The 23,146-nt window shown below is 52.7% G+C and overlaps 2 protein-coding genes across 2 annotated transcripts in view; both read right to left on the reverse strand.

The window, feature by feature from the left end:
- Nucleotides 1-9,950: 9,950 nt before the first annotated feature.
- MYL7 (myosin light chain 7) lies at nucleotides 9,951-12,992 on the reverse strand. The gene is made up of 8 exons (XM_070476365.1): nucleotides 12,915-12,992; nucleotides 12,189-12,260; nucleotides 11,867-11,980; nucleotides 11,577-11,664; nucleotides 11,234-11,320; nucleotides 10,734-10,812; nucleotides 10,476-10,524; nucleotides 9,951-10,052 (listed from the first exon to the last, which is right to left on the reverse strand). Exons 1-8 carry the CDS (start codon nucleotides 12,990-12,992, stop codon nucleotides 9,951-9,953), a joined length of 669 nt encoding a protein of 222 aa, XP_070332466.1.
- A 1,629-nt stretch (nucleotides 12,993-14,621) lies between these two features.
- GCK (glucokinase) overlaps nucleotides 14,622-23,146 on the reverse strand; it is a 36,721-nt gene continuing 28,196 nt past the window's right edge. The window contains exons 4-10 of the mRNA XM_020902798.2: nucleotides 22,274-22,393; nucleotides 20,558-20,653; nucleotides 20,254-20,353; nucleotides 18,088-18,271; nucleotides 17,019-17,174; nucleotides 16,145-16,378; nucleotides 14,622-15,890 (exon numbers count right to left, since the gene is read on the reverse strand). Of these exons, the coding sequence (XP_020758457.1) occupies nucleotides 15,746-15,890; nucleotides 16,145-16,378; nucleotides 17,019-17,174; nucleotides 18,088-18,271; nucleotides 20,254-20,353; nucleotides 20,558-20,653; nucleotides 22,274-22,393 (1,035 nt within the window). The 3' untranslated portion in view covers nucleotides 14,622-15,745. The remainder of the gene's footprint in view (nucleotides 15,891-16,144; nucleotides 16,379-17,018; nucleotides 17,175-18,087; nucleotides 18,272-20,253; nucleotides 20,354-20,557; nucleotides 20,654-22,273; nucleotides 22,394-23,146) is intronic.

Consider the following 23,146-nt stretch of genomic DNA (forward strand, 5'->3'; position numbering starts at 1 on the left):
AGAGCAGAGGTCTCCTAAAAGGCTTAACAGAAACAGTGTCTTTGGGATTGGGCCTCAAAGTAAGTCTCGTTTCCATTGAAAGCAAGGCCTGGGTGGAATGACATTATAGGGACAGGGCTTTTTGTGATGCTCATTAATGTGTTTTTATTTTTAAAAATGTTTTTAATTGTGGTGAAACATAATATAAAACAGCGTTTTAGCCATTATGAAGCATACAGTTTATCTGATGTTTTTGTTTTTCTGTCGCTTAGTCATGTCTGACTCTGCAATCCCATAGCTGCAGCACGCCAAGCCTCCCCGTCCTTCACTATCTCCTGGAGTTTGCTCAAACTCATGTTCATTGAATTGATAATACCACCCAAGTTTATTGGCATAAGTATACGTCATTAAGGATATGCAATCATCACCACTGTCTGTCTCCAGGTGTTTTTCTTGATCCCAAACTGAATCTCTGTATCCGTTAAACAATAACTCTCCATTCCCTCAACCCCAGCCTGTGTTACTCTCTAATCTAATTTCTGTCTTTGTGAATTCACCTATTCTAGGTGCCTCATATAAGTGGAAATTATATAATATGTCTTTTTGTAGCTGGCTTATTTCAATTAAAATACCTTCAAGGTATATCATGTTGTAGAATGTGTCAGAATTTCATCCCTTTTATAGACAAATAATACTTAGTTGTATGTGTATAACACATTTTGTTTATTTATCCATTGATGGACATTGATTTGGGTTGTTTTCATCTTTTGGCTATTGTGAGCAATGCTGCTAGGAACCAGGACATACAAATATCCGTTAGAGGTCCTGTTTCAATTGTTTTTGGTATATATCCAGAAGTAGGATAACTGGATTAAATGGTAATTCTGTTTAGTTTTCTGAGGAACCATCACACTATTTTCCACAGCAGCTCTACCACTTTGCATTCACACCAAGAATACACAAGAGTTCCAATTTCTCCAGTCTTTCTACAGCCTCACCAACACTTGTTTTCTGGGCTTTTGGATAGTAGACTTTTGCTCCTTGAAAGAAAAGCTGTGACCAACGTGCACAGTGTATTAATAAGCAGAGACATTATTGCTGACAACGGTCCATGTAGTCAAAGCTATGGTTTTTCCAGTAGTCATGATGGTTGTGAGAGCTGGATCAGAAGCTGAAGCTCCAATACTTTGGCTACTTGATGAAAAGAGCTGACTCATCAGAAAAGACCCTGATACTGGGAAAGATTGAAGGCAGGGGGAGAAGGGAACGACAGAGGACAAGGTGGCTGGATGACATCATGGGCATAAGTTTGAGTAAGCTCCAGGAGATGGTGAAGGACAGGGAAGCCTGATGTGCTGCAGTCCATGGGGTCACAAAGAGTTGGACACTACTGAGTGACTGAATGACAACAACAACAACAAGCCATCTTAATGGATGTGACACGGTATCTCCTTGTGGTCTTGATTTGCATTTCCCTATTGATTAGTGACATTGCATATTTTTTCATGTGCTTGTTGGCTGATTCATGTCGATAAATGGCAAAAAAAAATCACAATATGGTAAAGTAATTATTCTTCAATTAAAATAAATTAAGTTTTAAAAAAGAAATTTTCATTCCTGTATCTTCCATTTTTTAAATTGGGTTGTATTTTTGTTGAGCTTTAGGATTTTTTTATATATTCCAGATGTGAATTCCTTATTAAATATGTGATTTGCAAATATTTTCTTCCATTCCGTGGGTTGCCTTTTACTCTGTTGATGGTGTCCTCGGGTGCACAAAAGGACTCGGCAGTGTGAGTAGACACTGTAGAAATCAAGCAAGCAAAATCAGTAACTATTTGAACACTATACAAACACTCTCAGTTTCCTGTTGGAGAAGGAAATGGAAACCCAGTCCAGTACTCTTGCCTGGAAAATCCCTTGGATGGAGATGCCTGGTAGGCTACAGTCCATGCGATTGCAAAGAGTCGGACACGACTGAGCGTCTTCACTTGCACTTTCTTTTGGTTTTCTATATGGCCTTAGACAAAGATTGAATTTCTTAACAGTGATTCTTGAGTTCCTAAAAGTTATTTCTTCCACAGGCCCAATGATAAGTTTGTAAATTAGCGTAAAATGAAGAAAAGTTATCACCATTGTTTGAAACATTTTTTGTATGTAATTAGTATGAGGTGGAAGCAGAACTGGATGCACACCTGGCAGACTGGGTGGCCCTCGGCTTCCCTAGGGAGACAGGAGTGTCACTTAAAGGCCACAGTAGGAGAGAGGCTGGTTTGATGTCTAAGCCCTGTGGCAGGGTGTGTAGGATGGAGCCACATCACTGGGCAGGGCAGCTTGGGAGCCATAGTGGAGCAGAATGAGCAGGAGGACCAAAGCAAAGGTCAAGGTGCGGTGGACCAGGGCCAGTAAGCCTGGAGGTAGAGGACCCAGACAGGGAAATCTGGGAGGTAAGGTGGGGGACTCTGAAAACCAGGATGCTTTCAGCCATTCTTTGGTCATGAGAAACCTGGCTCAAGACATGGACATGAGACCAAGATGGTGGCCATTCTCATGGCTGTGGGATAATATACCCTGAAGGGGACTGAGGCTTGAAAGACTTCAGCACTAAGTGCTGAAGTCGGGCAGAGTCAGCTGCAGTTCAGTGTATCACGTGATCATGGCCAACTTAAACCTAAGGTAGTTGATTAGCTGGATATCAGGGATACACAGCATTGGTGGGAGGTTGGAGGATGGGTTTGCAAGCAGATGGGGCCCACAGGAGAGCCGTGGAGCTGGGAGCACAGCAGCCGTCTCCTATCTGGAATTCTCTGATCTGATGCCAGCCCTGGGATGGATGGCCTCCAGAGTTCCCACTTCCCTTGGATTTACTCGCTCACGGAACTGTCTGGGAGAGGTGGTCTAGCTGGCTGGCAAGTGCCCACTGCCTGCTGTGTAGAAGAGGTCTGAGCCCCTACGTGTCTGTAGGGTTGGTTACCAGGAACTACCCCCACCAGAGCCACACATGGTCTGAGAGAAGTTACTCCCCATGGGAAACAGTGCTTTGGGAACGTGGACAAGCACTGAGCTGGTAGATGACTCCCTGTCCACTGCAGGGCACCTCCTTGCGGCACGAAAGCAGAGAGCTGCGGGCATCTGTGGGAAGTCCCGGGGTCAGTCAGACAGACAGCTGGAGTTGGAGCGCTGGAAGTCCCTGGAGGGGTGACATGGGTTAGAGCAAGATGAGACTGGCTTGGAAGGAGGTGTTCTGGATGGGGGTGTGGGGGATGTGCAGGGGAGATTATAAGGCTGGTCTACTTCCCAGAATCAGTCCTGAAGTAAGGACCTGGGTCCTGATCACAAGTCACGGAAACCAGCTGGAGGCAGATTAAGCACAAACTAGGTCTCATCACAGGGGAAAGCCCCACAGGACCACAGGCAGGACAGGCGACCCCCTCCTGTCTGTCGCTTGACCTCAGGGCTTGTGTCTCTGCCCCTGTCTGATCCCCTGCCTCTCTCTCCCCCTCAGACCTGCTGCCTCTGGTCTGTGTCCCTCTGGGAGCAATGGTCACCCCAGTCCAATGCCTGGGCCAAGGCAAAGTCCCCACCTCCTAAGGGGGCCACAGCACTTAGAGGCTCTGAATATAACCCGGTGGGACCTCAGTGTGGCTCAGACTAGGCAGTGCCTGGGGGGGGAGCAGGAGGACCAGGCTGACCGGGGCACTTCACTCGGGCCTGGGGTGGCTCTGGGGAGGGCAGCCTGGTAGGGGGAGTGGCGGTGGGGGCAGGAAGTGGAGCATTAAGGAGGGGGTCCCAGGAGGAAGATGGGAGAAGTGTTGCTGACGGCAGAGCAGGGCAGGCAGGGGTGATAAGGTTCTATTTTGGACCTGGGTGTCTCAGCACGTCAGCAGAGCATCTTGTGAGGAGAGGCAGGGCCGAGGCAAATTGGCAGGTGGGAGGTTAGAGCCTGTTCCAGAGCCCGGGGTGGGGCAGACAGGCACTGAAGGGCTGCAGGTGGCAGAGCTGTGGGTGTGGGCAGCAGAAGAGCTTTCCCTTCTCCCTGAGGCCACAACTCCTGCCTCTTTCCTCTGAGCCCTCTCCTGCAGCCAAAGCCTTGCTGGAGAGAAACCAGAGATCCCGCCCTCCAGGGACCCACAGAGTCTACAGAGCCTCCTGGTCTCCGGCTCCAGAGTCTGGAGATTCATAGTATCACCTTAACTATTCATGAGACATTCCCTGAGCACTTGCTACACACCACACTTGGTGCTCAGGTGGGATAACTCTCATCTGTCCTTTTGGTGCTGAAGTTGGGAAGCTGGGCCAATCTCAGGGTGGGCTGGATGAGCCCCAGGTGCAGCATGGCCCAGACCTGCATCAGGAGAGGGCTTCCTAGGGAGGTGACACCTGTGCTGGGGCTGAAGCCCAAAGAGGCCAGATGCAGGATCTGCGAAGGGTTGGGCAGCTGTTCCTGCACCTTCTGGCTCAGTTCCCTCAAGCCTGGACTCTGGGCACCTCTGTGTCTTGTGTCCCCCATCAGAGGAGCAGATCACAGTAAGTCTCCAAACCAAAACCATGGGTACCTGGGCTACCAATGAGCCATGGGTCTCATTTCCAGTAACTGAAAGTCAAAATAAAGGAAAGAATCTCAATTTTCAGTTAATCTTTCTTTAAGTTTGGGGATTGCTACTGTTGGGCTCAGGGCAGACACTCCCAAAATATGCCACAATGGCATATTGATTATTTTGGGTTAAAATCACTTAAGAAATGGCCAATGCAGGAGGGACACCCCAAGCCTCCTGTCTCACTGAAAGCAGGATGTCATCTCTCATGTGAAAGGTGTGCTCCCCCCATCTGGACAGAGGACACCCTTACTGATAGAGATGGGGAATTCGGGCGAGAAGCCTGTATGAACACATCTTGTGATTTCTTAAATTTTCTACCCTAAACTCAAACCCTGCTTAGATTCTTCACCAACTGAGCACTCAAAACTTCAGTTTCTTCTTGCTGTTAATGCCTCCCAAATTTGTTTCTTTTTCTAAAAAGTATAAAAACTACCTGCTTTGGCCACTTCTTAGGGACCCTTCCCATGAAACCTCTATGGGCAGGAATTAAAATGTGTTTCTTCTTCTCCCATTAATCTGTCTTGTGTTAATTTTATTATTGGTCCAACTACAAGAACTCGAGAAGGGGAAAGTGAAAGTGTTAGTCACTGAGTTGTGTCCGACTCTTTGTGATCCTCTGGACTATAGCCCTCCAGTCTCCTCTGTCCTTGGAATTCTCCAGGCAAGAATACTGGAGTGAGTTGCCATTTCCTATTCCAGGGAACCTTCCCAACAAGAACTCGAGAAGGGGAGTGGTGGAAATTTCCTCCTCCCAGACATTATTTTAGTATATAGATAAGATGCTGGATGGCATCACCAATGCAATGGACATGAACTTGGGCAAATTTCAGGAGATGGTGAGGGACAGTGAGACCTGGCGTGCTGCAGTCCATGGGGTCGCAAAGAGTCAGACATGACTGGGTAACTGAACAACAACAGCAGCATAGATAAGATGGATGTGTTCTCAGTCATCTCCCACTCTTTATAGCCCCATGGACTGTAGCCTACCAGGCTCCTCTGTCCTTGGGATTTTCCAGGCAAGAATACTGCAGTGAGTTGCCATTTCCTACTCCAAGGGATCTTCCAGACCCAGGGATTGAACCTGCATATTCTGCACATTTCCTGCATTGCAGACAGATTCTTTACTGCCGAGCCACCACCAGGGAAACCCAATAGGTAAGATGATATACTCCTTATGTTCAACTGCAAAACAAACCATCCCACATCTTACTGGCTTAAAGCCACAGTAGTTTCCTATTTCTCGTGGTGCAGTGGGTACCCCAGCTGCTCATCCTCTCTTCCTGCTTGAGCTTGGACCAGACATTTGACAGGAACTTGGGGGGGGTCCAACCATCTCAGTTCAAAGTCCAGCCTTGGGTGGGTTGGCCAAGGGCCAGATCTCCCTCTCGTGTGATCTTTATCCTGGGCTTTATCTCAACACAGTGACCTCTGGGTTCCAAGAAAGTGAGGACAGAACCACAGGCTGCTTGAGGCCAACAAGCCATAAGCCAGCCCAGATTGCTGGTTGGAGAAGATAACTTGGTCTCCTGATAGGAGCAGCTCTGCCCGAACGTGACATGCAGAAAGCCTTGACTATGGTATGATCGCTCCACTGTGGTGAGTGGATGAGCTACATGGCTCCTAGGGGCTCTGTCATCTCAAGGCAGACAGCAATCCTCCAACTTACCACCCTTTCAAGGCACTCTCTGTCCCTCCGCTTGTTGCTGCTAGGAAATTGTCATCTGTGCAGACAGCACCTGTGAACTGTCTGGGGTACCAGTCTACCCCCAAGCCATCTGCACGTTCCTCCAGCTGCACATTTAACCAGAAAAGCAGTCAAGGGCTGTAGTGGCCCCTCATTTGCTGCTTACCAGCACGGCCAAGAAATACACATGTGGGGAAGTCAGTCACAGATAAATGTGGCATCTTTTTTTGCTGATATGACAAGAGATATTCCATTTCACACCACCCTTGAAATGACTGTACAGAAGTGAAACAAACACATCCCCCTGCCTGAGGCTTGCCATTCTAGGGGACATTTGCAAGGATTGAATAGTCTTTTTACTTTGTTTCCTCACCTCCCCTCATCTCAGATCCATAAAAGAACCTGGCATCTAGGCCCCCAAAAATGGCTATTTTGAGGCACTACCCTGCCATCTTCTCAGCCAGCCAGCTCCTGAATAAAGTCCCCTCCTTATCCCAAAACCTCATTTTGGATTTATTGGCCTATTGTGTGGCAAACAGAGAGAGCCTGGACTCCGTAACATATTTAGACCTAAATTGACTGGCCTCTCCAGGATCACTGTATTCTTGTCGCAGTGAAATCAGAGCAAAGCGCCAATACCACCATCTCTCAGATCCTCTCTCTCAGCCTGCTGGGAGAGGCCCAGAGCAGAGGATGGGCAAGGTGGGCTGGGGCCCATGACAGCCATTAGACCCTGTTGGCTAGTCCTCCAGACAGGCCACATCTTCTGCAAAAGCAGACGGATCACAGATTTCTCATGCCAGAGCTGGTCTTTATCAGTGGTGTTAAAATAGCTAAAGAAAGAAAGAATGTACACCCTGCCTCCAAGATGGAGTGGGGGCAGGGCAGGAACCAAGGCCCGGATTGGGGGCTGAACAGTCTCAGGATAAATTTAGAAAATACAGTGAACAGAGGCCTGGATCCACACTGCCCACCCAGCCAGGCTGGTGAAGCCACTCTGCCCCCTACTCCCACCCCATCCACTTCCATCCCCACCATCCAGGCCGAGGCTCTGGTGGCATGGGACCAAGCTGAGGTCCCCAAAGTTTTAGGTCTAAAACATCTTGCCAATCCAGAAAACCTCTCTACCAAAGTCATAAGAAAGAAGGCAGATGTGGTCCTGAACAACCACTAAGCCGGGCCCTGTGCTCATCACAGAGACATCAGACCAGGAAGTAGTCCCTCCCCTTCCAAGGCAGTTCAACCCATCCTTCCCCAAGAGAAACAGAAACCAGTCCTGTCGCATAGCTCACCCCACTGGGAGTGGGTGGGGGGCCACCTTTGTTTACTGATTGCCTTATCTGGAGGAAAAGCAAACTTCTCATCTCTTTACAACTGGAAGTACGCTTAACAAGCCGGGCCATGGTAGTCAGGCTTCTGCGTCCCAGGGAAACTGGGCGAGCAGGGTACTACTCTCTTCAGAGAGATGTCCCCAGGTCCTTGGGAAACATTTCAGGGTTGTCAGACTGGCAAGAGGCTGATTCAGCTTTTAAACAGATTTACACACACGCGTGCACACGCGTGCACACACACACACAGGAAGGGAAAGAACTTACAGCTTTTCTAAAGGAAATGCTCTAAGAAGAGGGAGGAAAGTGTTTACTTTCTTTGCATCGGGGAGTATTAACGTTTTCTCATTTTTAATTTGCATTTGCCTCTATAGCCATCTCTGTGTGCACTCAAAGCCCAAGGGACTGAGCAGCACAGTGGGCTGGCCCTGGCTCCAGGCCTTCCTGCGGGTCTCACCGAGGACTCAGCCTGAGAGACAGCTGCTCAGTTAGCTCTGAGGAACTGCTCGGAAGAGGAAGGGGCGAGGCCAGTTTTTATGTGATTTTTTTTTTTTTTTTTTGACTAGAAAATACCTGCAGTCAAGCATACATCATGGTAAAAGAGTACTGCTAGTCACAAAGAACAGACATCTCATGACAATGATTTTAGGGTTTTTCCATGTATGGGAAGAGATAAGACTCTGGGGTCATTGGAATCCTTCCTGAGATACGCATCTTAACTATCTAGGGGCCCCGGTTATCCAAAGCACAGAGTGCTTCCTTCTGTTTCCATCCAGATGGTGGGTGACTGCTGTGGGTTGTGAGTTAACCCTTGTAGAACTGGGTGGTGAATGACACTTTTTTTCCTTTGTTCACACATCTATGATTTTTTTGGTCTGTTTCAGAGTCTTTCACAACTTTTCCTTGTAGAGGCTTGAATTATTAAATCATCCCTTACTTGTTTTTTTTTTTAAATATTTATTTTTATTTATTTGGTTACACCGGGTATTATTTGCAGCATGCTGTATCTTTAGTTGGGGCATCTGGGCTCTAGTTCCCTGACAAAGGATCAAACCCAGGCCACCCACAATGGGAGCACTGAGTCTTAGCCACTGGATTACCAAGGAAGTCCCCATCCCCCACTTCTTGAAATCAGTTTGATGAAAAAGCAGAACTCATGAGCTCAAATCATAACACCTGCTTGATCTTATTCACCTATCTTCATAGCAAGCATGCTGGGAGGGGCAGTTTGCTTCCTCCCTGATGAAGATTCAGGCAGTGCCATGACTTCTGTGATCACAAATAAGCAATAGAAGGCACCACTGATAACTTTATATCTGAAGTCTCAATGTAAGAATTAAACTTGCCAAGTCCCAGGTAAACATCAAAATTGAACACCTCTCGGGTGAATTGCTTTTCCTCTTGTTTGCCTTCTGGAGGGACTGTGGTCAGCTCCCCCTTCTCCCTCACCTCCTCCCACCTCCCCAGCCTGTAGTGGGGGCGGGGTACTGCATCAGGGCTTGGAGGGGGGGAGGAGTCAGGCAGAGAAGGATTTCCTGTGTTCTAGGTCTTGCCCTCCCCTCTGCACCCTCCTGCCCTGTCCTCTCCCTCTCTCTGCTGCTGACACTCTGGAGGTTGCCCTGCTGCCCCTCCTGTTCCTACGATGAGGCTGGGTGCCCCCAGCTCCTGGTTTCTGCAGGTGAGGTGGGGGCCAAACACGCAGAATCCCCTCCAGAGAAGCCCTCTCCTCTCTCCAGCAGCCTCATCTCTTCACCCGGAGGCATGAGGCCAGTTTCAGCATACTTCCCTTACAAACTGTGTGTGCTCCAGCCTCTGCGCTGGTGTCAGGGCGCCTCACTTGTGTTTTCACATGGGTCCTTCAGTGCCTTTCACACAGAGCCCAGCACACCACACGCGTGTGCAGAGAGGCCCACCTGAGCCTGGGTGCAAAGATGGGGGCTGTGAGGGGGAGGGGGTTCTCAGGAGGGCAGAGTCCCCGGGCCATTGGCAGATGTTTGCTGAGCAGAGAAACCTCATGTGGCTCATTCTGGGCCTGGTGGAGATGGGCATAAAGGCCCCCATTTCCTCTCCTAGAGGAGTGGCCTTGGGTGCCATGCCCACCCTCGCAGGCCTCAGTGTCCTCATCTATAACCTGGGCACATCAGGGTTCGTAGGTCACAGGGCAGTGTGGGGTGCATGCAGAGGACTGGCAAGGGCCAGGCTGGTTGTCACAGCAATCTCTGCACTGGCCCCTCAGCTCACCTCGGCGCCCCCACCCCATCTGCCACAGACAGGCCACCACTGAGATCTAATTCGGAAATAGCGTTTATTGAGGTGTCTCCACAGGCCTGGCCCTGCGTCCCAGCCGCTGGCACCTCGGGCTCACTCCTCCTTCTCGTCCCCGTGGGTGATGATGTAGCACAGGGACTTGTAGTCGATGTTCCCCGCCAGGTCCATGGGCGTCAGGGCGAACATCTGCTCCACCTGCGCAGGCGCTGGTCAGAGTGATCTGACAGAGGCCTGTGACCTTTCCCTGCCCCTGCGGCCATGCACTGCCCCTCAGCTTTTCAGGTAGAGGGCTGGGGCAGGAGTGAGGGGTGCAGTGGGTCCCAGGGCCCACCCTGCCCACAGAGCCGCCCTCCTCCCATGTTGGAAATCTTTCAGATGCTAAGGTCCACTGCGCTCTCACCCCTGGACCTCTGCACACAGAGCTCGCCCAGCCCACACACCTCTGACTCCATGTCCTTCACCCTCCAGATTTCAACAGAGGCAGCACCTCCTCCAGTAAGCTGGGCTCTAAGCCCACGAGGGTAGTGGGTCACTGAGGCCCCCACCCTGCAGACCCTATGGGGTGGAGCCCTGTGAAGGGGCCCAGGAGGGATGGTTGAAGGAGCCCAGAATCCTCACCTCGGCTGGAGAGAACTTGTCTGCCTGGGTCAGGAGAAGCTGCTTGAACCTGAGGGAGTAAGTGGGGAACAGTGGGGAGAGCTTGGTGGGGCTTGCTACATGGGGAGAGGATGGAGGCTCTCACAGCCCAGATGGTCAGCTCCCCCCAAAAGCAGAGAGGACCCCAAAGGACAGGTGGCCACCCTCACAAGGGGACCCACCTCCCTTCCTGCTTCCGGCACGGTGCCCCCTGGCCATCCACTCCGTTGTCCTACTTACTCATCCTTGTTCACCACGCCTTTGCCACTGGGGTCAAAGAGGCGGAAGGCGCTCAGGATGGCTTCTTCAGGGTCTGTCCCTGGGAGGCCAAGGGAGCCAGGTGAGCACCCACACCGCCAGCTTCCCAGCCCCACCGAGGAGGAACCCGGGGTGCGGGAGGGAACCTTCCATATCACAGAGAGCGGGGAGGGTACCCGATACAAAGTGCTCCTTGGGGCTCAGAGAAGCTGGGATCGGCTGTCTTTCTGAGATGGTGGGCTTGGCCAGGAGGTTGGGACTGGGGGTTTGGGAGTGAAAGCGAAGGCATATTTCCCAGCCCTGAGGCTTGGGGTGATCGGTGCTCATGGAATGCAGAGGTGGGCCCCACATCTTCTGGGTGGGCAAGGGCCAGATGGGGTCTGGACAGGCTCTGGGTGGGATTCAGGCTGGGTCCAGGCAGGGTCCAGGTGGAGTGCACACTTGCTGCCCAGCCAGGGACTCCAGCCCTGCCCCGGGCTCACCATTGAGCTTCTCCCCAAACAGTGTGAGGAAGACAGTGAAGTTGATGGGTCCCTTCCCTTCCTGCAGCATGGCGTCCAGCTCCTCTTCTGGAACATTCACCTTCCCTGTGGGGATGTTAGATGGACACAGGGCCCTTGAGTGTCCCTGAGTAGGGCTGGGCTGCCCCTCCCCCATCCCAGCCACCAAGGATAGAGAACGCTTTCTGGGTGGGGGAGGTGATGTGAAAGGAAGGTGGTCTGGGGGTGGGTGGGTGGTGCGAGCCAGGACAGGAGTAGAGGCTGGGCCAGCCAGCAGCTCTGAGCCGGGTCCCTGGTGCGAGAGGGGCTGGGCCAGGCAGGAGACCGGTGTTCTCACCGAGCTGGGAGTAGGTCTCTCTAAGGTCCGACTTGCAGATGATGCCATCACGGTTCTGGTCGATGCAGCTGAAAGCCTGTGAGGTGGGGGGGGGGGGGGGGGGGGCACAGTCTCCAGTGGGAGCAGCCCACACCCCAGGCAAGGCAGGAGTGGAGGGGGTCCTGGGTGGTGGGAGGAACAAGGACAGGGGCCAAGACCCCTGATCTACAGGGAAGAAGGGATGTATTGGGGGCACGGTGCCCAGATGGGGCCCAGGCTGGTGGGAGTGGGGCACTCACTTCCTTGAACTCCTGGATCTGGGCTTGCTCGAACATGGAAAAGACGTTGGAAGAGCCTCGCTGGGCCTGCTTGGTGGCCGCGGCCTTGCCCCGGGTCCCTGCCTTCCTGCTGGCCTGCAACACCACAGGTGGGGACGGGTCCTCTCCCCAGCTCCCCAAAGACTCCCTGCCATCAACAACCCTAGAACATTCCGGGAGAACTGGGGCCCAGGGTCCTGCTTCTCTCCCTGGAGACCACCTCTCTGGTACCGGCTCCACGCCCCCAGCCCAGAGGACAGCACCTGGGAGTCCGCTGGCCTGGAGTCCCCCACCTGGCACTCACCATCCTCTCTCTCTGCAGCGGCCTGGTTGCCTCGAGGGGCCCACAGCCCCCTTTATGTCTCAGCCTTATCACCTGGAATGCCAAATAAGGACAGGAGGAGAGGATAGGCCCAAACTTGGCAGCCTCTGCTTGGGCTGGGGGAAGACGGGGCCCCCGAGCGGATTCCAGCCACGTTCCCAGTGACCTTCAGGCCCCCGACAGACGTGTGACATGCAGTGTTCCCCCGTCCCGGCACTGCCGAGTGCACCGCCTCCTGAGAGAAGAGCAGGCTCGCAGCTCTCGCTGCTCCAGGGCTGAACGAGGGGCCCCTGTTACCCTCACCAGACGTCCTTCCTGCAATTCCAGCCCAGGCCACAGGGACAGCTGGGCTTGGGAAGGGAGTCAGTGGTTCTGAGGATGGTCTCTGGCCCGAGACCCTCCCCCAACAGGGATTCCCCGAGGTGAGGACACTTGGCCCTGGCCTCTCGCCCCTCTGACCAAGGGGCAAAAGGCAGCCCTGAGCTAATGGTGACCCCGACCAGAACTTGCATGAGATGCTGTTGGAGCATGGAGCACTGCCTGGACCCGAGCATCCCCTGTGACCCCCATGGAAGGGGGTCCCAAACTCTTCTTGTGGAGCTTCACTACAGAGTGAGGGGCCTGGGCTCCCTCCGCTGTGCCAGAGCAGCAGCCTCTCAGCTCCCTGTGGGCCCAGGGCAGAAAGGGGCTGGGGGGCTGGGGACTTGCCAGAGCAGGAAGAGTGGGCAGCTGGCGGCTCCCCTGAACCCAGAACAGGAGAGGGCCCATGGCTGTCCCTCTGCCCATCGAGGCGAGGATGCAGGGAGGCCAACTAGGAGAGCAGGGTTCTTGTCCGTCAGACCCAAGGTCCCTTTTGTGTAACAAGTAGCTTGTAACACCTCTTTTACTCTCCTAAGATGAAATTCATAGGCTATACCTATAACCTGCCTCCATGGAGAATTTTAAACAATCAATATAGGGCCCTGAATCATAACACAAAAGACACCTAGAAAATAATTTATGGTAACGTGAGATCCAATACTGTAGGTGAATGCTGGAACGTGAGTACATTAGTACTGATAATGACATCATCAAAGACTCAAACAGACTTCCAATGCATAATTTAGACTTGAGAGAAAGAAAAAGATCAGAAGTAATTCCATGTGGCATACCATAAAATGGGACAGCATCTCAAGGAGGACATGAAAACTCAAAATCACAACTTTGGGTTAAGTACTGAATGAAACAACATAGTCATTCCAGATTTGCTGGTTTCTCTCACTGAAGAGTGAATGTAATACACACTACGCATGTGCACTCAGTTACTTCAGACATGCCCGACTGTGTGACTCCATGGACTGTAGCCCACCAGGCTCCTCTGTCCATGGGATTCTCCAGACAAGAATACTGCAGTGGGTTGCCATGCCCTCCTCCAGCAGATCTTCCTAACCTAGGGATTGAACCCATGTCTCGTGCATTGCAGGTGAATTTTTTTAACCACTGAGCCACAGGGGAAGCCCTACTATGTATAAAATAGATAATCAACAAAGACCTACTGTATAGCAAAGGGAACTCTACTCAGTATTCTGTAATAACTGAGAGGGGAAAATAATCTGAAAAAGAATGGATATATGTATATGTATAACTGAACGACTTTGCTGTATACCTAAAACTAGCACAACACTGTAAATCAACAATGTGTTAAGTCTCTTCAGTCATGTCCGACTATTCCAACATAAAATGAAAATTAAATTAAAAAAGATAACAGCGTCCAAAAACCTGGAAAAAAAAAAGTGAGTGTATGTTAAAATCTTACATGTTCATATGTAACTGGGTTTGTGTGTAAGAAGATCTTAGCCCTGAGGCTTGGCTAATGTGAAAAAGGCATTTCTTTCAGGAGCAAGCTTGAAAGGATCACAGAACTCATGTGACTTCTTTTAAAAAAAAATATTTATTTGATTGCACTGGGCCTTAACTGCAGCCCGCAGGATCTTTAGTTGCAGCATGAAAACTCTTAGTTGTGGCATGTGGGATCTAGTTCCCAGACCAGAGATGGAACCCAGGCCCCCTTCATTGGGAGTGCGGAGTCTTAGCCACTGAACCTCCAGGGAAGTCCCCATGTGACTTCTTGTAATTCTGTCTCCAACCCCTTCCATCACTGTCACAACCTAAGTGGCTCCAGGGACTCCCTGCTGAGACCAACCTGCAGCAGGACCAGTCCCCAGAGATCAGCCCTGTCCCCCTTCTTAGAGTAGCCCCACTCCCTCCAGGACTGCACTGAAGCTCTGAGACCTCAGAGCTGTTGAGTGATTACAGACATGTGGAACCACGCCCTGAATCCCACGGGCTGGTGCGCAGAGGCCTGGTCAAGTCCAGGACCCCTAACCACACCCCCACGCTGCCCCCAAGCCATTCCTGTTCCTGCAGGAAGTGTGTTACTCTTCATACTCCCCAGCATGGCTCACCAGAGAGGATGGCAAATTTCAAGACACACCTTGGCCTGCAGAGTGTCTGTGTGCACAGGATCACGTCTGTATGTGTGCTGTCCCCCAGTCTCATACACAGAGGTCAAAGAACAGTGGACAAGGTCATGTTCTAAACTTTTAAAACTTTTAATTAAAAAAAACAAAACCACACAGTTCCAGGTTGGGCATGGATATGCTGGTGTGGTACATGGAAGTCTGCTGAGAAGAAAGAGGCCTAGCTTGTCCCTTGGGGGGTGTGCTGAGTGCTGCTGGGCTTTTTGAGTGCCCAGGGCCATGGGAGCCAGGGACTCGATCTCAGAGATGCTCCCAGGCCTGTCTGTGGGTGGGGGGACTCCTCCTTTTCCTGGGCCCCTCTGAGCAGAGGCTTTGGGGACTCTTGTCTCCTGCATCTCCTGTGAGGGTCCATCCCAGAACCACAGACCACTCAGGGATGGCAGGATAGGAGGGAAAAGGCTGCCATATCCAGGCCTCAGGGTACCCACAGTCTCTACTGTGGAGCTTGTCCCTTCCATTTCCTGGGAAATGGGGGAAATGGGATCAGCAGCTCCCCAGGGGCCCTGTGGAATCCAGGTCTAGGTCTGGCCAGGTGATGAGGGCTGCCTCCCCACGCAGGCTGAGCTCATGGGGAAACCAGGCCGTAGTAGGGTCCAGAGGGCACCCCCTTCTCAGAGCCAGGGCTGAGCCAGGCTGAAAGCTCCAAGAGACAAGCAGTGTAGAAATGCAACAAAATCCTGAGTGAATAACTCCCTTCTGGGTCCTTGATTCCAGCAAGAAAGGCGAGGTACTTTGAGGGTTCTCCATTCCTGTTCATTTCTGCTCCCAACCCAGTCAGGGCCCTAGGGCTATCTCACCAACTGACCCTGAGAGAAGAGGCCTGCCTGGGCCCTCCGCAACCTCTCCAGAGGCTTTCCCCCACCTTCTGGGGGTGACAGCCGGGATGGGAGGCATCCAAGGTCCTCACAAGGAGAAGCCTCTCAATTGGGCCAGGTTGGGGGGACTTGTAAGGAGAGTGTCCCCTGGCGCCCAGGTCCAGTAGCCGGCCACAGCTTCCTTCCTGCCTTGCAGCCTTTCTTCTTACTGGCCCAGCATGCAGGCCTTCTTACAGGCCACCGCGGAGATCAAGGCTGCGCCCCGACCGCTGCCCTCCTCGGACTCAATGAAGGTGATTTCACAGCTGGGCGTCAGCCTGCGCACGATGGCGTGGAACCGCTCCTTGAAGCTGCATAGAAGGGAAGCTTGGCTGCTGCTATCGTGCTGAATGCAGCGCAGGGGGTAAAACAAGGGAACCCTCCTCCTGTGTCTGGGGGGCAAGGGAGTACGGAGAGTTTAAGAATTCTCGGGACCTCGGAGAGCTTCCGTCTCAGCCTGCGTATCATAGATGGAGACCAAAGCCCGGATTCTGCCCTAAGGATGCAAACTCACAAGGCGCAGGCTGGACCAGGGTTGGACCGGCAGAAGGCCGCGCGGGCTCACCTGGGGTGCAGCTTGTACACGGAGCCGTCCACGCCCACGGTGATGCGCATCACGTCCTCGCTGCGGCTCTCGCGCATCCGGTTGATGACGCCCGCCAGCCCCGCGGCGCACATGTGCGCGGCGCGCGTCGACACGCTCTCGCAGGCTCGGCGCACGATGTCACAGTCAGTGGCCGAGGGCCGCAGCCCTAGTGTGCTCAGGATATTGTAGATCTGCTTGCGGTCACCGGAATCGCTGCAGGGAGGGAATGGGAGGGCATTGAGGGAGGGTCTCTTGGCCTGGGACCAGACAGATTCCCACCGCGGCGGCCTCTGCCCCTCCCCCTGCCCACCTCTCCCAGGCAGAGAGCTTGGGTCTACCGAGTCCCGAGGGGAGCGGGTCTGACTTCGCCAGGGACCAGCAGTAATTTGGTCATTACTCGTCTCTCTAAGCCCAGGGTCTCCACCCTAACGTGGACGATAACTGCCGCGCCCCTGGGCTGTTGTGTGGATGAAATGAGCCTAGGTCCACGGCGTGTCGGGGAGCCACAGAGGGGAGGCTTGGTTTCTGTCGACTGTCCCGCAGGGAGTTCCCTTGGAGCCGGAAGACATACCCACCCCCGGTGCCCCAACCCGGGACCTTAGCTGGTCCTGAGTCCCTGCGCCCTGCGCCTTGCCCTCTGAGCCGGGCTCCCCGCACACGGCCCAGGACCTCACTGCTACCCTGGGACCCCGACTCGGGTCCCGGCCCCGCCCTCTGCGCCCCTGAGCTCCGCCCGGCCCGCACTTGGAGCCCCGCCCCCCCCCCCCCCATGACTTTCGCGTATGGGTCCTGGAAATTCTGCGTGCACACCGCCACCCGTACCCTACCACTAGCCCCTGAGCGCCCCGCGCACCTCTCCACCTGCGACACGAAGCGTGTCTCGAAGGCGCCGCGCGTGCGCAGCTGCTCCGAGGCCTCTCCGTGGAAGAGCAGATTCTCGTCCACAAGCTTCAGCAGCACAAGCCGCACCAGTTCGCCCATATACTTGCCACCGATGAGCTTCTCGTACCTGGGCAGAGAACAGCCGGGTCATTCACCGCAGGGAGGTCCCCACGAGCAGACGGAGGTCGGCCACCGCCCCCATCACAGCCAAGAGGAGGCCACGTGGGACGCTGTGACTCTGGGTTCAAGCCCATTCCGGCATCAATCCACCTGTTCTTTGGGGCCTTGGGAGAATGCTCCATGGTGGGGCCACGGTTCAGTCCCTCTAACACCTTCCTCTAGAAGGACCCTGAGCTGAGCCCACTTCGATTTCCCCGCCTGTATGTGATAGGAGCTCTTCTCATCACCCAGAGACAGTTGGGGAAGCTCAGGCTCAGAGTGGCTAGTGGCCAGCCTGAAGCGGGCCTTTGCCCACTTGCTAGGGCTCCTAGGGTCCCTGTGCTCCTGGAATCCACCGAGTTGGCACGTCAGCCCTAGAGTCTGTAGGCCTCCAGTGTTTTCCTCTTTCACTGAATACTACTGACCTTGCCGAGGTTTAGGAGAGCCAGAGAAGAAGCTCAGGTGCCTGGTGCAGAGCAGGCAGTTGATAAAGGAAAGCCCTGACTCAGGACAAGCTCTGTGAACCCGTAATATCCTCCAGATTACTCCGGTTCATTCTGGCAAGTTGTTTAGAGCCAGACTTTGGGGACCTCTGGATTAAGCCCAGTCAGCGTTGCTGGGGGCTTCTCAGAGTCTTCCTGTGCCAGCAGTCACCTGCTGGAACAGGGGACGTCCCTGCTCATCTGTCCATAGACCCTCTTTTTAAAGACTAATCTTGGCATTTCTCACTATTTCCAGTTCACAGAGGGGCACTCGTGTATGAGCTGAAGGATTATGAAGAGATTTGTCAGTTTGCTTTTCCCCAGAGCTGTTTAAAAACAAGCCCATTATCTGCTGGCAGGCCCCATCTGCCACGCGGCCGGGGGAGGGGCAGTCCTTACAGCTGCTGCCCCGGGTTCAGGGAGTTCTCATCCACCACGCGGTCGTACTCCAGCAGGAACTCGTCCAGCTCGCCTGAGTCCCCGAAGGCGCCCCACTCGGTGTTGACACACATGCGGCCCTCGTCCCCTTCCACCAGCTCCACGTTCTGCATCTCCTCCATGTAGCAAGCGTTGCAGCCCGTGCCTATGGGAAGTGGCATCATCAGACCCCACCTGGGATGCCAGTTGTCCTGTCCTGCAGGAAGCCCTGTGTGGCCTGTCTTCCCAGCTTCTTTGAGCCCTCCATCCTCACCACTCCCTCCCTCCCCCTGCAGCAAAGGAAAACCCACTCTCCCAGGAGCTGGAAGGTCAGGGTTTGCTGTGTGACCTCAGGTTGATAAGCCCACCTCCCTGGGTGGTTCCTCTTCCCCAAAAGGGGTTGGTAACACCTACTCCTCCTGTTACCTGGAGTTGAGAGAAATGAGGGAAAGAATGTATGTTAAAGTGCTTTGCCAATTACAGATGTGAGTGGAATGTTATGATTTTGTCTTGTCTGTGCATCTCTTGTTTTCTGGCACTTTCTAAACATTTATTTGAGCTTCTCTGTCTCAGCCCCTGTTCTTTTTTTGGGGGGGGGGCACCCAGAGGTAGGGCTTCCCAGGTGACTCAGTGGTAAAGAATCCATCTGCCAATGCAGGAGATGCAGGAAGCATGGGTCCAATCCCTGGGTTGGGAGGATCCGCTGAAAGAGGAAATGACAACCCACTCCAGTATTCTTGCCTGGAGAATTCCATGGACAGAGGCGCCTGGCAGGCTACAGTCCACAGGGTCGCAAAGAGTCGGACACGACGGAGCAACTGAGCACGCACGCACACACCCAGTGGTGACTGAGGCAGAGTGTGGGTCCTTGGGAGCAGCACACGGGCCGCTGCAGGTGGGCCTGGCTATGGAATTTATAATCTGCAGGGTCCCATGCAAAGTGAAAACATGGAGTCCTTTGTTCATAAACTGAGTTTCAAAATGGTGACAGCACAGCATCAGCCTGAACGTGACTGCCTCCCCTCAAGCTGTGAGGGACAGCCACTCAGTCATGCCAACCTCATACCAGCAGCGGAGCTGCCTGGGGTCCAGGCCCAGTGATGCTGGGCCTTCCAAGATTTTGTGGGGGAAAAAATACAGAAATCCAGCCTTTGACGTGATTCCTCCCAACTTTTAAGTCTTGGTAATTATCATAAACGTGTTTAACCACAGAGCAGAGACACCTAGAGTGTTGCAGGGCAAATGTGATCACAGGCCACTCTCCCGTCTCTGCTCCAGGGGTGAGCCTGAGGCCGTCAGCCACAGAGCCCAGGTGGAGGTGGGCTGGGGACCTGACCCAGGCGGTTCTCTCTCCTCTCAGGGAGGAGAGAGCCAGGGCCCCTGGAGCTTCTGTTCAGGGGTGGACTTAACTTTCAGCTGGAAGGTGAAGGTGGAAGGAAGAGATGTGAGAAACTACAGGAGAGGCAGAGTCGACCAGGCTGCCCCTTAGGACATGTTCATACAGTTGCAGAGGGATGGTAAGAACAGGAATGCAGACCTCTCAGGGCTGACTCTGAAGGGGCCGTAGAAGCAAACAAACTTAACGCTGCCTTTCTAGGTAACCAGGGCCCAGAGAGTCCAGGGAAATACCCACATGCCTGTGTGTTCAAGCATTGCAGTAAACATTGTAAAGGCCCCGGGAACTTCTGGGAAAGGCCCACGGTTGGTGGGAAGGGCCCACTGGGACCTGCATTGTCCCCTTTCCAGGTACCTGCCATTTCCGGCAGGGTGGCCAGCTGCCCTGGGGTGTGGTAAGACTGTCCAGGAAGGGATGACGCCACTCGGGTTTATCCTCTTCCACTTGGACAAATCTGTCCACATTGGTCAATTTACCAGATGAGGTGATTTAATCAAATCCTGACGGGCCAGGTGGACATGCAGCTGATGTGCCATCTGAGGCAGTGACTTGCGAGTGTTGAAATGCTTCCTACCAATAAATAGCACGTGCATTTGGAACATCCCTGCTGCTCACAAGACCACCCTGGGCTCCAGTACCTCAAGTGGCTGTGACTGGCGCAGAGGCCCTGTGCAGCCTGCTGTAGATGAGAAGCCTCAGCTCTGTCTTTGGGTGGCTGGGGCCCCTGGGTCGGGCAGCGTGTGCATCCTTACCCACAATCATGCCAACCTCACACCGGCGGTCTTCATAGTAGCAGGAGATCATCGTGGCCACAGTGTCATTCACCATTGCCACCACGTCCATCTCAAAGTCCTGCCAAGAGGTGGAGAGACAGTGGTGATGGGGCTGGATGGAGGTGGGGGTCTCAGCTTAGCGGGCTCTGAGCCGTTCCAGCCAGGCACAGGAGGCAGACCCCTTCCTGAGGGGACACCCAGCAGGCCCTCACTAGCATCCTGGCCTAAGGTGAGGGGAGGAGGGTCCAGGGCAGTCACAGGGGCAGGTGCAGATGCCACTTACACCTCTCCGTTTGATGGCATCTCGCAGGAGCCCCACGATGTTGTTGCCTTCTGCTCCCGAGGCTTTGAAGCCCTTGGTCCAGTTGAGAAGGATGCCCTAGAGGGAGAGGAGGGTCTCAGTGACTGCTGGATGCTAGGGTTAGATGTGAGGGTATGGGAGCTAACTCATACCTCAGGGATGTGCACCCACTTTATTTATTTATTTTAAATTTTTGGCCATGTGGTTCAGCATGTGAGTTCTTAATTCCCTGAGCAGGGATCAAACCTATGCCTCATGCACTGGAAGCATGGAATCTTAACCACTGGGTTGCCAGGGAAGTACAAGGTGCACCCACTTTAAAGCTGAGGAAACTGAGGCTCAAAGCAGCCATATAACTTTGAAAAGTGTTGGAGACAATTCTCTATGCATATCTCATATTTCTGCAGAGCTGGGTTCCAGCCAATTTAAGAATGGCTGTATAGTTAAGCCTAGAGCCATCATCCCTGAGTGAGAAGGCAGTCCGTAGGGGAGCAGCCAGTGTAAGACCAGGGCTCCTCTCCTGTGTGCAGCTCCTGTGTGTGAAGGTCCCATCTGGGACCCCATCTGAAGGTCCCATCTGGCCCCCAGTGTTCAGTGGGGACTGGGGGTTGGAAAACCAACATAAGATGTTGCTCCCACAGCTGCTTCTGCCAGGAGTACTGACTTTGGCTTTCTCTCTGACCCAGAGGTCTCGTGTGTTGTGTATAATTGTATGTATGTATGTATGTATAATTCACACACACATGTATATATTTGTATAATTAATATGTGTAAATGAGTATGTATCATTTACCTGTGAATATGTGTATATATATATATATATATATATATGATCACATGCATATACACATGTAAGTATGAAAGATGTGTAAATATGCAGGTGTAATTTACATGTGTATATGTATGTATACTTGATGTGTATAATTTACATGTATATATGAATGTATAATTGACATGTGTAGATATATACAAATATATAACTGACCTGTGTGTGTATATATGTATGTGTAATATATTTATGTATAAAAATATGCATGTACCACTTATGTGTTTATATATATATAATCAGCATGAGTGCATACATGTGTGTAATTTAAACACATGCAGTGCATGCAAGTATAATTTATGTGCACACATGTTATTCGCATGTGTAACTTATGCACACACATACACATAATTTACATGTGTCTATGTCTGTGTGTGATTTACATATAGGTGTGGATATGTGGAGGATGTGTGGAGGCATGTATAACTGGCAGGCTAACTTACCTGCCAGAAGGCAGGGTAAAGCTGCAGCCCTGGGACATTGCCGCCTCCCCAGCAGAAGGTATAGTGTAGTGATGACATGCTGGTGTGTTGGAGCCTGGCTGCCTGAGTTTGAGCCCCAGCGCTGCCACTTCCCACTGTGGGCAAGTTGCTATGCCTCAGTCTCCTACTCTGTAATGGGGGTGTTATGCATACCTCATAGGGTTGCGAGAAGGCTTGAGTCAAATAGTAAGAATCAGCTAATATTATGACTATTTCCCAGAGTCTCACAGGAGTTAAGTGATGGAGCTTGTTTGAATTCAAGGCTCTTTCCCAACATGGGGTGCTGCATATGAAAGCAGCCCAGGGCAGAGTTCATGGGCCCTTTTTTCTGGGATGCCTGTCCACCCATCCATCCATCTCCTCCCCTGCCAACCTCACAGCTAGCCCCACCTTGTCGATGTCTTCATGCCTCACAGGAAAGGAGAAGGTGAAGCCCAAGGGCAGCTTCTTATGCTTCATCTGATGCTTATCCAGGAAGTCAGAGATGCACTCAGAGATGTAGTCAAAGAGCTGGAAGACAACACCAAGGTGGCCATCGGCTGCAGAGGGCGAGCCTCGTGCCAGGATGCTCCTCAGCCCTTGCTGAACTGCAGGCGCCTGAAAGCATGGCCTCTGGACCTGCCCTCAGTCCCCTGCTCCTGATCACCACTGCTTGTCGGGACTCAAGCAAGCCCTGTGCACAACCCCCATGCCAGAGTCCCACAGACAGCAGTCCTCAGGACAGGCAATGCCAGGACAATTGGGCTGGTCCCCAGCCCAGCTGTGCTCTGCCAGTCTGGCCCTCCCAGCTGGACCCAGCAGCATCTAGCCTCAGACTTTTGACAGAGGTGTATGCCTGGCTATAACTATGGTTTCTGGCTTCAAAACCCAAAGTGTTCTTTGCTGTCTGCAAGTGTCCTGGCCACCCAACCCCTGGACCTGTGAGGACTGGCCACCACCCCACTCACATAGGCCTGTCCAGAGCTGGGCATTACTGAGTGCCTGCTGATCGATTAAGCTTCCCAGTGGGTTCCAGGCCCAGGGAGGCAGCAACACCATCCTGCTTCCTTGGTGCACACCCCGTCTTGCAGCATTCCAGGGTATGGCAAGGATGAGGCTGCCATGGGCCTGTCCCTCAAGGAAATTGGCTCTTAAAACCCTGTGCCTCAAGGAAATTGGCTCTTAAAACCCTGTGCCTCAAGGAAATTGGCTCTGGCTCCATCCACGTCCCCTAGGGCTCATTCTACTTCTGTGGTCCTTCTTGAGTCCTCCCCATGGGCAGAT

The sequence above is a fragment of the Odocoileus virginianus genome, chromosome 1 (genome assembly GCF_023699985.2).
Source record: "Odocoileus virginianus isolate 20LAN1187 ecotype Illinois chromosome 1, Ovbor_1.2, whole genome shotgun sequence".
Lineage (NCBI taxonomy): Eukaryota > Metazoa > Chordata > Mammalia > Artiodactyla > Cervidae > Odocoileus > Odocoileus virginianus.

Excerpts from the sequence above, each read along its gene's own strand:
- MYL7 (XM_070476365.1), bottom strand. The coding sequence starts at position 12,992 with ATGGGCAGAGGGACAGCCATGGGCCCTCTCCTGTTCTGGGTTCAGGGG. Across the intron at positions 11,321-11,576 it reads CCAGCTCGGTGAGAACACCG|AAGAGGAGCTGGACGCCATG; the intron begins GTCTCCTGCCTG and ends TGAATGTTCCAG. Across the intron at positions 10,525-10,733 it reads GGCGTGGTGAACAAGGATGA|GTTCAAGCAGCTTCTCCTGA; the intron begins GTAAGTAGGACA and ends TTACTCCCTCAG.